At 37.5% G+C, this 12,654-nt stretch overlaps 1 protein-coding gene across 3 annotated transcripts; it reads right to left on the minus strand.

Moving 5' to 3' along the window:
* Positions 1-5,934: 5,934 nt before the first annotated feature.
* On the minus strand, positions 5,935-12,002 carry LOC116522375 (GTPase HRas-like). Of its 3 annotated transcripts, none has more exons than XM_032237260.1 (6): positions 11,868-12,002; positions 11,298-11,434; positions 9,962-10,095; positions 8,901-9,079; positions 7,599-7,758; positions 5,935-7,224 (listed from the first exon to the last, which is right to left on the minus strand). In XM_032237260.1, exons 2-6 carry the CDS (start codon positions 11,308-11,310, stop codon positions 7,114-7,116), a joined length of 597 nt encoding a protein of 198 aa, XP_032093151.1. In that variant the 5' UTR covers positions 11,311-11,434; positions 11,868-12,002; the 3' UTR covers positions 5,935-7,113. The 3 variants fall into 3 exon arrangements, with proteins under 3 accessions (XP_032093151.1, XP_032093153.1, XP_032093154.1); XM_032237262.1 differs by having other exon boundaries at positions 11,298-11,462; XM_032237263.1 differs by lacking the exon at positions 11,298-11,434.
* Positions 12,003-12,654: the final 652 nt, after the last annotated feature.

The following is a 12,654-nucleotide window of genomic DNA, read 5'->3' on the forward strand; positions in this document are numbered from 1 at the left end:
CCATTATTCCATCCCTAAATCCATACAAAGAAAAGAAGATGTCTTGGAAGATCCAACATGTAAATAAATGTTCTACAAGAATAAATTAAATAGAGCATTTTTTCAATCATTACTTGGATGTAAGATGGGATGTGCTGTTTCATGACTTCTTTCATTAATGGGAAAGCAAATTACCATACCTAGCTTTTCAAGGGAAAAGAACAATTCCAATGAATTACTATAGCAAGATTCAGCTGATAAACATGATTCCAGTTTTTGTTTAGATATTTCATAACCAAGGATGGTTGAAGATGAAATTAGTTTTTGAAATGTTACCTATATATCTGTTTCCAGGCTAATTTGAATGTGAGACAAGGGCTATTGTCAGCCATCAGGTAGGTGTACAGTACATATGGGTGGGGAATGTTATTGGGTATTCTGAAAGTTGTGCGGTAACTTATGAAAAAAAGGTGCATGTATCATGGCTGAGAAATATCAATTTAGGGAGATTTCACTTTTGATCATTAGTTTCTTCCTTATCCAGTCTGATATTGCTTCCCTTGAAGGAGATGGTACAAGTTTGTTAAAAAAACCCTCTTGAAATTGCTACATTTTTAATAACCATAGACCTATTTCACGTTTACCATTCTTAGCAAAGGTGATGAAAAGTGATGGCCACATGCTTCTAGATGAAACTGACTTTCTGATCTATTTCAATCCAGTTTCAGCCTTGAGTGCAGGACAAACAGACTAGGAACCGTGATGGATGAAGAATATATACTGGTAGTGGTTATTAGGATGTGTTGGCTACATGTTATTTATATAATGCTCACATATGTTTCTTTCTGTTATCAGAGGTATTATGGCCCTGGTATTTGAGCCAGATTATATACTTGGTCAGATGGAACAGGTGAAAGTTAAGCTCAGACAAATGAGAGGGCCCAATGATTTGGGTAGATAAAAATGTTGGAGTCCTTACTTATACTAAACAGGGTCATTTCTGTGAAGAAATACTTGTGCAGCTTGATTTGCTTGTCTTTCTGTAGTTTTCTGGGTCAAATTCATGTTTATGTTAATATATAAATCCCTTAATAGTTTGTGTCCACCTAGCCAAAGTAAGGGATTCTCCTCTACGTTGTGAAACTAGAAGTTCTGCAAGAGCTTATTGCTAGAATCAACAAGCAGTAAGCCTTTTTTGGTGCAAGCATCAGCTTTATGGAAAGCCTCATTCTAGAATTCAAATTGTTCACTCTGTGTCGTTTTAAAAAGATTAAAAACTTCCTTTTAAAAATGTTAATGAAGTGACTGCAGTGTGTTCCACGTGTTTCATTTGGTTGCATTACCTCAGATTCATAAAAATACTGAAGAACAAAAATTCTAATCCCCCCAAAGTTCAGTAATAAAACAAAGAGACCTTTCAGAGATCTACCAGTTATTGAGATTACCTTTAATTTTGAAGAACAAATGATACCCACCACAACGTGGGTGGAGGTAATTGACTTCTCAAAGATCCAGTTTTAAGTAAGCTATTTGTCTGGTCCTTGACATTTCTAATATTTATCTGGTAATCGTACCTGTAGGAGGTGGTGCTAAATGCCATGTGCTTTTGGAAATATATTTGCACAGATATCTTCATTAGGTCTAAGCAAGAGAGAACATACACCAAAAAAGGGGACTTAGAATGAAGTGATTATCTATGTGAGGCAAAAGAAACTGATAAAAACATGAAAACAGAAGTTGTAAGTGTGCATGTGAAGTAGAATGCAAAGATGTATAAAAGGTCACCATACACTCTGTCTGGCACACACTCCTTTTTTGGAAGTAAGCCTAATCCGCAGTAAATTTATCCTCTTGAAAACTGATCCTGACTCAAAACTCATTCCTCAGGGAAATCCAGACCAAAATTTTCCTCCTACAAGGATACATGACATCTGTTAGCTGGCGGTTAAGTGTCTTATCTGGCCATGATTTCACTTATAAAATAGTGGCTACTGTGGTATCTATAGAGTTTTATTCTGTTTTCTTTCGGGTGTTGATAATGGAGCCAGTGCCATTTGGACCTATAAGTATTAACTATAGTTACATTAACTCCAAGCAACAACTTAAACATAACAGTAATGAGAAGTTGAAATCAAAGCAAAACTACAGTAGTCTTCAACTTACAACCACAATTGAACCCAAAATTTATGCTGTTAAGTGAGAAATTTGTTAAATGAGTTTTACTCCATTTTATTACTTTTCCCACCACATTTCTTAAGTGAATCACTGTGGTTCTTAAATTAGTAACACAATTGTTAAGTGAATCTAGTTTCCCTATTGGCTTTGCTTGATAGAAGGTCGCAAAAGGGGATCGCATGACTTTAGGACACTGTAATTCATAAATTTGAATCAGCTGTCAAACAAGATGAAAATCATGTAACCATTGGAATATTGCAATAGTCATGTGTGAAAAATTGTCAAAAGTTACTTTTTTCAGTGCGATTTTAACTTTGAACATTCACTAAATGAATTGTAAGTTGAGGACTACCTGTATTGATTTCCATGTTAAATTTTTGAAGAAGAAAAATGGGGAAAAGTGCTTTTTTCTTGCTATTTTCACATGGCACAAACTGAAGATAGCAAATGAGTTTCAACTCTCAACAGGCCTACCTGACCAGCTACATTTTCTCTTACTGCTGATTCTTAATGAATAGATAAACCTTTTCTTCATGTCTTGATTGAAAAGAAATCTGGCAGGTCTCCCCATTAATTGTCCGCTCACTCTCTAGAAGTCAGTCATCTTAGTACTGATTATGAAACACTGGGTTTGCCCACTCTAGAGAAACCCTGGAATTGTTCTAGCCATCAATTCTTTTAGTTTCTTTTCCTCTGCCATATCACTCTTAAGTATAATTTTTCTAGGTTGCATGTAGCTACTGGTTGTTGGATGATCAATTTCCTTGACAAACAATTCAGCTAGATTTCTGCAATATCATTGATGTCTTCCAAATATTATATATAAACTAGCAAGAAAAATGTGTGTTTCAACTTTTTTTGATCTAACCATTGATGCTTACAAACCAATGCTTCTTATGTCAATCCAGCATGGATAATATTCTGGTAGATGCTCAGCAGACCCAGGTGGCAAATCAGGAACTGCTAGTTCATTAGATCTTTGCTCTCAATAGGCTTATTTTATTCTTGGTAAAATGCCCAGTCTTAGTTTTCCAACATAATCTGTCCTCTGGGTTGTGACCTGCCTTCTCTAAGGAGATACTTTTTTCCCCATTGGATAGATCAGAGGTTCAGCTCATCAACAGTTTCATTGAACCTGGTTGTTCGTTGAACCTGAATATTTATTATGTGAAAATAATTGAATAAAAACTTTATAGTATTTAATAGAATTTTAATAGTTCTATGAACAACAACAGTGTAGACAATTCAAAGCCACTGTCTCAGGTGGCTGGTCATCCAACTCCGGGTAATGTGTCATGTGGCGAGCCACTTTATCTTCAGGATTAAGCACTGGCATGGAGCTCTATAGAGACCCCCCCCCCCAAAATTGACTCCAATTGGTTTTCCATTTATCTATAACTTATTGACTCACAGCCATTTACTGACCTCTTAACTTTTTATTCACTCCTTAGATAATTCCATTGACAGGACGAAATCTGGAATAGTGATCCTTTCCACATCTTTCACCATTCCATTTTAAATTAAATCAGTATCTACAATCCTAAGAGAGCCATGCTTCTCCCCTCCTTTTGGCTGTTGAAGAAACCTATATTGGTTCTTCTTGCAGGGCCCTCAGAGGCTTCATCCTGACCTGAAATTGCTGGGGTTGATAGCAGTTTTCTCATATTCTATTTAAATATGTGTTTCAAGTAGTATAAAAGCTTTCTTCCTAAGTTGTGCAAGAAAACAGACTATCAGTTATTTGTTGAAAACTCTATCTGTTGAATCCAGATGATTTGATGTATCTCATGTTTTTCTACTGGTTTTTAATTCCTTTTGTCTCTAGTCTCACAGAAGTGTGACAAAGTTCATAAATGCATACATTCTAAACTACTTCCTTTAATTCAGATGCTTCTTTTGTTATGTTATCTCATCTGATTTATATATGAATCTTTGAAGTTTTAAGTAGTTATGTACAGTTCTTGTTTTTTAAGGTTGCATTTCTGATAGCCATTACTTCTAGAGGCAATAATATCGGTACATTGAGCAATCTTTTTAGTTTCAATTTTGTATGGGCAAAATACCCCTTCAAGCAGATACTACATTTCTCCAAAACAGTTTCATTTGAATAACCTTTAGTTTGCCATTGTTCTTTCTGAATCCATTCTTGGATGTAGAAATGTTTTAGTTTTTCTGTGGATTAAACTGAAGTTTTGTACAAATCTGAAAGGCCTTTTCTATATTATTTTTGTTCCCAGAATAGCTTACAAATTTCTTTTTAACTTTTGTTAGATGACTTGACAGACCATATAACTTTATCTTGCACTGCCTGCAACTTCCAAGACGGCTCTTGGTTTTTTCCACATCACTATTTTGCAGTGTTTCTGTAACAGATCTTTGCATCACAGCCATTCAGTCTCATGTGCGTTAAGCATGTAATCTTTTTTTCATGATTGATACTTGCCCCAACTCCTATAGATAGCTTTCCCAGGTAAAACATCAGAAATGTCAAGGAGCAGATAGATAGCTTACTCAAAACCATGGATTTTTGAGAAGTCAAGCACACAACCCACCCACCTTTGAAAACTGTACTGAGTGTGTTTATCAATGGTGGTTCATGAAACTAGTGAAGGATATTTAATTATGGTCTGACATAAGTCTCAACTCTGGAGCCAATGTTTTTGTTAATAACTTGGATGAGGAAGGAGAAGGAATCCTTATCAAACTGCAGATAACTCAAAACTAGGTAAAATAGGGAAGATTATTCTTTTCATTGAATCATAATGGAACACAATCCCTTGTATCTCCATTCTAAGCATCCAAATCATTTTAATAGGAGCTGGGTTGCAGTAATCTTAAGTGCCTCAAATTTCAGTGGTTACCACTAGATTTCACATTACTCACCTAAAAACAAACTTCCCAGTTATCATTTTCTTTCACTAAATTAATGATCAAGAAATGTTCCTGTACTTGCTGACTTTATAATTGCTATTCTTGTTAGTTTTCCTCTAATCTACATGATTATGAATTTCCCTTCAATTTTTCAAGAATTGGGATTTGGGGAAAAATCTATAAATCAGAATGGAGTTCCACTGAAAGCAGTAACTATTATGTCTACAGCAAGTTAAAATACAGATCACTTCATTTTTTAAGAACATATGCTTGAAAAGGTAACCAGTAAATTACCCCTCCAATTCATTTTTCTTCAGGAAAATTTTTAGTTATCTTAAATCAAAATGAAAAAAATTACTGGGCCCAAATCTAAGACTAAGTAGCACATACAAAAATGTAATACCTAAATGAATCAAAGTGAGTGGATGGGACCATACAGCATGAGTGCACAGTGTGTTATGTTACATAAAGCTACTGAGTCTTGAAAATGACTATTGGAGCAGAGCAAAAAATTTCAAGAGATAGTCATATTTCTGCTACTTGTAAACATCTGAATCATCTTTTACAAAAAGTAAGAATGCTTAAGAACTTCATGGGGTTTTTGTTTTTTAAGATCAGACTTATTGATGCAGAATTCATAGGTTTAAAATATTTTTAAAAGTTGAAAATTGAAAATAAAGTGAAATTTGATGTAAGATTCTCCAGACTAAATAGTAGCATGTGTCAAGGATTTTTTGAACTGACAACTATCAGATCCTTAAAAGCCTCCAGGTTCTCACCTCCATTCTTAAAAAAAAAAAGTTTTAGGAATTACTATAACCAAGATAATTAACAATAGCAAACTCGAGAAGGATTATACTCTTCTTAATTTGATACTCTCTTAAGAAAAAAATATTGGATCTCATCAGGTAGCTTATTCACAGGTTTATTCCAAGTGGTGGCATGTATTTATTGTACAGTTCCTTAGGAACATAGGTAACAAATGTTTTTGAATTGGAGGAGGAAAAAGAAAAAGTTAAATATACACAAGGACAATAACTGATATCTTTAAACACTAACAGAACGATAATTCATATTTCTTCTGTTTTCTCACTGCCAATCTTTAAGTATTTATACTTCCAGGGATTAGAGAAAATATTCAGATGATTAAAAGGGAAAAAGTGGATAAGAATCTTTTGATCATATTCCTCTTTTCTTTTTTCTAAGATGTGTAAACATTACCATATTCCCCGAAACATGAATATCTATTAAGGGGAACAACAGTGATAAGATTATATTTAGAATGTTTCACAGTGCCATCATTCAACCATCTTCAGTGTCAATCTTCAAATAACAATCATGTCATTACATTTGGAAAATTTCTTATCCAAATAGTCCTATTTCTCTTTCACATTGTTGATGTATCATCATTTCTGGTTTAGTTTAGAGAGCACAGGAAATATTTCAAGGAAATTACACAAAACAAGTCAAATGAAAATTAAGAAGAGACAAAAAGGTAAATATTGAATTTAACCATCCAGAAAAGCTGAGCACCATCTATTTTAATACGGAGGCCTGAAACAGCTACAATGGGTTTGGCTTTCCGCATTTTCGTAGTTGATATTTCTTGTCATCTTCAAGCTGTCTTACCTGTTACCCAGGTAACAAAAAAGATGACATCACATCTATTTGACTTTTTCTTCAATATTGCAAAGAACCAAAGTAAATAAAATTCCACAAACAATGAGAAAGCCCACTAGGTAATACTCTGAATGAAACACTGCCTTCTTGCTGCTCCTTCAATTTAGTTTCTGGAATCAACGTTACACCAGATGCTTTTATGGAGCAATCCTTATTATCCTAAGGATTTATTTTTTTTACTGCAGAGAAGCAACAAGACTATCAAATGTGGTTATTAATATTGGTTGTGATGTCCAAGTTTTAAAAATAGCAAAAAAAAAAAGACATTTAAAGAACACCACCACCTTTGCCTTCCAGCTGAAAAGGATGAGGGGACAAGGCCATCAGAATTTATCTTGCAGGCTGGGAAAATACCCAAACTCAAAGGTTTTTTTCCACACTAACCAACAGTGCAACAATGTCTCTCTTTTAGAGGATAATACACTTTCTTTTAGAAGATTTCTTCTTGCGTCCATTGCTGATCTTTTCTTTGTGCTTTCGAATTTCCCGCACCAGAGTATAGAAGGCATCTTCCACTCCCTTTAGATGAATACAAATACAAAAAGTGGAGAAAGAAATAACACAAGGCTTTAATTAATTCTTTTAAAATATATTCGATATTTATATTAGACAACAAAAAGGATCAATTACCTGGGTACCCAAAGTACCAAATACCTGGGTTCTAGCTAACTTTTCTTAGGCTGTTACCAATAGCAGAAATATTTGGATGAGGAGAAAAAAAAATCATTGTTTTTAAGTATTCTTTCTCCTCAAACTGGCTTATAGTGTGAATCCCACTGCTTGTTATTATAAAGCAAAGCATCTGACATTTGGCCCACATGATGATTAACATAAATAATGAAGTGAAATCTGATTGAAATATATCAGTTTGTCCTACTTGCACAATACCACACCTGTCTGGTTTTGGCTGAAGTCTCTACAAAGGGGATTCCATAGCTTCTTGCAAGCTCCTGAGCTTGTTTAGTATCCACTGTCCGAGAAGGCAGGTCACACTTATTGCCCACGAGGACCATGGGAACATCATCAGAGTCCTTCACACGATTGATCTGTTCCCTGGAGTTCCCATAAGAGGAAAATGTGAACAAGGTGCTTCTGACCATATCTACAGTCCCTAAATTCAATCTGAGTTTTCTAGATGTTAATGAAATATATTCCAGTACTTCACTTTGCCCTGTGTGTTCTCTTTATGTTTAAAGCAGATGGACTGAAATCCAGAATATGTGCAATATGCATTAGAAATACAATTCCCTTTCCCTCAGTTTTTGTGCTTCAGTATTCAAAACCATGATTCTGAATGGAGGAACGATGGCATGGAGAGGTGCTGAATCCTTTCCTGTTTAACCCCTTTGCTGCTTTAAATCCCATCCCACCAAAAAACAAAAATCCATCCCAATTTAGATAAGTTATTTTGAGCAAAAAATACCTATGTCAGATCACAGAACAGTTCTTACCAATAAGGTAAGATATATATGCAATTATAAGTGCAAGTAGTCTGGCTGTAAAGAAGAGACTGAGACTTTCAAAATTGGAACAAAAAATATGAAGTAACCGTATTTTCCTTACATATAAAATATTTGGCCAATGAACTAAACTCTTCTAATTTCCTATTTCTACTTTTATTCTACTCACATTCTCTCTCTCTCTCTCTCTCTCTCTCCCTCCTTCCCTCCCCCCCCCCCTCTCTCAAATTTGGAGTTGGCTGGCTAGCTCTTTAGGGAGAAATCCCATTTTATTTTTTTGGAAAAGACACTACATGGATGTTTGCACCATTCACAAAATGAAATTTCACATTTTCATATGATTTTTATTAAAGGTTTTCACAGAAATGAAAAAAGCATGAAATGATGTAAGATTAAGGGAAAAATGTGAATAGTGCAAATAGAAAAAAAAGCTACTTGAAGAAACAACTTGTAATCTTTACGGCAGTTTCAAGACATACTATCTCTCTGCCCTCTTTAAAATTACATCATAATACAATTTCTCCCTTATTCTTTTTTAATCGGCAACTCCTTAAGTCACCAATTAATTTCCCCCTCATTTTTAGTAAAACAAAATTCCAGTCTTTAATCAAAGTTCTATCATATTTTCAGTATTAGGTCTTGGGTACTTTTGTCATCATTACTACTGGAGTGAAACTAACAAGGAAAAAGATAGATGTTGATTCATAGACCACAGAACTTTAGTCGTCCTCTTACCTATAATGGTGAACATCTTCAAAAGACTTTGTATTGTTGATAGCAAAGACACACAGGAAGCCTTCTCCTGTCCTCATGTACTGATCACGCATGGCACTGTACTCCTCTTGCCCAGCTGTGTCCAGGATATCTAAAAGACATGTCTCCCCATCGATAACCACCTGCTTCCGGTAGGAATCCTGAATTCAGAAGCACACCCACCCAGAGAGAAAAATGTAACACCGAAGAAACACGGGAGAATGAAAAAAACAAAAGTCAGGGATAAGAGGATAGATTGTCACAACTTTACTGAACATAAAGGTATCCAGCTACTGGAGGGGAGGGGGAGTAGTCCTGAAGAACAAAGCTTTAAGTTACAATAGTTTTTATGAATGATGAGCATCCTTTGCTAGTCAGAATTTACACCTAACCACTAGAGTGATGTGGTAGACGGAACGATGATGCAAATGGAAGAAGATACTTTTTCATACATATGGCACCAACAAGATATTTGACTTTTTCCTGATCTTTTAGTTTTTTGGGGAAGGGAGTTAAACTATTAAGCCTATTGAGTATGTTAATTCTAACTTCACAGAATATGTCTTTCCCCAAACAGCTGAGGATGTAGTAGGGCGGAGAGTAATGGTTCCCTCCCCCCCCCCCAAAAAAGGAGGCAGAGAAATTTTATCACTCAAATTTAGATACCACCCATTTCATTCTCAGAATGATTCTGGACAGTGTACAGTTACAAATTTAAAAATACCTCTTTTTTCTCTCTCTCTTCCTCTCCCCCTTCCTCTCTCTCACACATAATATCAATAAAAGCAGCCAGATAAAGCACCAAGAAACTTTGAACTGTGCGATCTTGTATTAAAATATATACAGCTCATTAACAAAGGATGCAGCAGGTGTCAGACATTCTCAACCAGCAAATGTATATTTTTTTATTTTAAGAAACCTAAGGACGGCAGTGGAATAGATTGACAGAATCAAAGAGCAATGAACTCTTTGAACAAAACAAAACAAGAGAATGACATTGAGCAATTCAAAGGTCAATGCCAGTGCTGCAGTGATTATATTACCTCTATAGTGGGATCATATTCATCCACAAAATGATTCTGGATTAACTGTATGGTTAATGCACTCTTTCCAACGCCACCAGCACCCACCACTACCAGCTTGTATTCCGTCATTTCTGCTGGGCTCCAAAGCCGAACTAAAGAAAACAAAAGAAAATTAAAATCAACAGAAGACACTGCAATGAATTCAATTCTTTTTCAATATTCATGTAATCTTAAAAGTCACACTTGTGCAGCTATTTCTGAATATTTGCTGTTATTTCTTTCTGAGAAGCAATGACCTGCAATAGGGTAAACAGAGTTTGGTGTAGTTCAAATCAGACAACAGCAGTACAAGATCAGAAGATGTGGAGATACCTGGTTCATAGAATCACTGAATCGGACATAACTCTTGGTTTTTCCTGTGAGGGTGAGGCCATTTCTTTGGTGTCCCTTTTTTGACACAATTTCTGTAATCTATCTACTGGTATATTCCTTTATCATGCCTACAATAATTTTTGTCTCTACCTGCTATGGACTGGTCCCATATACACTTACTGATGTGTATCTTGCTTATAGTATGTGTTTTTGGACACATTTTCACTTTCCTATTTGTGTCTGTGTTAAATAAACACTTCCAACAATTTTGGGAGTGGATATACATGCATCATACATATATACTATATTTGCCCAAAGGTATTAAAAAGTAAAATGAGATGGGGCATAGCTCCATGGGTTCTTATTATTTCTTTATACAGTACCTTTAACGGTATGTTTACAGTATGTTTAAAAGATTGATTAGCATGGAAGTCCCTTTCAAGACTAAGAGAGAAAAGGAAAAGGAAATAGGGGAGACAATTAAGTTCGGGCCCTCATCATCACCATCACTTTTGCCATTGTCAATCTACTGTAGGATGCCTGCCTCTTCCGTATATTTCCAACCAATATGGTCCTGGGCTTTCTTTTGCCAATTAGGCCTGCAGTACTTGCTGATATGGTCGATTCATCTTGTTTTAGGGTTTTTTTGTGGATGCTTTTTATTAAGTGGGATCTATTTTATGACTGTCTTGATCCACTTGCCATCAATTCTTCTTGCTATGTGACCAACCCACTTCCCTGCTTTTAATGTTCAAGTATGGCACAGAAACTAAAGGAGTTACCAAAGACTTCTAAAGGTTTGCCTTTCATGGAAAGATGCAGGATGGGGCTGGGAAGGGGATGGAATGGAATGGAATGGAATAGAATAACAAGAGTTGAAAGGGAGCTTGGAGGCCTTCTAGTCCAACCCCCTGCTCAGGCAGTAAATCCTACCTATACCATTTCAGACAAATGATTGTCCAGTCTCTTCTTAAAAACTTACAGCGCTGAAGCATTCACAACTTCTGGACAGACAAAACTTAATGGAATCCAGAGCTCCTGATTTTCAGAGGTCTCTTTCCATCTCTTGTGCAGCTTCCTTGACAAGTTAGCAAGTCTAGACCTGCTGATTCAGCGCACCTGTAAAACGCAAGGCCTGCAGTCGCCGCTTCCCATAAGGAAGGCGAGGGGCTTATTAACAGTCAGCTTATTAGCAATGGCAAACTTCTTCCCTGCGGGGGGGAGGGGGGAGGCCAGCACCGCCAAGCAAAGCCAGCGAACGGCCCGTAAACTGGTACTTGCAAGAGCTCCGCCGCGCGCGCCGCAACCCCATAAGTATCTCAATGGCCAGGATTCCCACACAAGGGCCCCACCCTGGTGCAGTCCTGCAATGGCTGCACTCTTTTAAGGACTTGGGAAAACTCGCCCACCGGCTCCTCCAAGAAGGAATCCCCAGCCTTCCTTTCCCTCCGTCCCTTTGACCACCCCAGCGCTCCCTTCCTTTAGCGCCACTCTCGGTGCAATTAAATCAATGCGCCCCCCTCCAACCACCCCCACCGCCGTTCGCACTCACCCAACCCGTAGAAAGGGGAAGGGAAACCGCACTCAGGCACCCCCCATGGGGACAGAGGGCTCTCGGCGTCGGGCGGCCTCCCTCATCCAAGGCCAGGGCCTAAGGCCGGCAGCGAAAGACTCCTCCCTCTATAGCCTGACAGCTCCCCTCCGCGCCCCGACACGCAGGGCCTCCCAGCCAATGGGAGGAAGGGTACCGCCCCAGAGCGACCAATCGGAGATCCCGATACCTTAGAGATGCGTTAAATGGGTCAGGCTAGAGGAGCTGCGGGACGGCAAGGGCGGGGACCTTGAGAAGAGAAAGCAAGAGCGTCAGCAGGAAATGGAGCGAACCCGGCGGAGGGGGAAGAATCTAAAAAAGAACAGCCTGTCCTTCTCCCCACCGCATCCCCACCCCCGCTTACTAGAAAAGTTGACCTGCAAGTTAAAAGCGGCGAATGCGATATCGGTAGCTGATTGGAGCTTCTAGAGCAGTTTACCTGTAACAATACGGGGAAGTTACGGTCACTCCCAGTTTATATCTTCTAAAAATCTGGGCGGTATCGAGACTGGATGGCCCAATAAAGCAGCAGTTCTATTCGAAGAAAAGCAAGTTCAAAGAAAATGTTGCCTCTTGCGGGAAATAAATCACCTTTGGGGTAGCAGTTCTATTGCTTGTCCTTAGCTGTAGTTGATTAACTACGGAATTTATTTTACTGGAGGGTATTCCAGTGTTTTGTTTATCTAAGGAGCCTTTGCCCACGTGGAAATTAATTTTAAAACTCCTTTGAGAAGACCCTGCTTCTCCA

This window comes from Thamnophis elegans, chromosome Z, assembly GCF_009769535.1.
Source record: "Thamnophis elegans isolate rThaEle1 chromosome Z, rThaEle1.pri, whole genome shotgun sequence".
Lineage (NCBI taxonomy): Eukaryota > Metazoa > Chordata > Lepidosauria > Squamata > Colubridae > Thamnophis > Thamnophis elegans.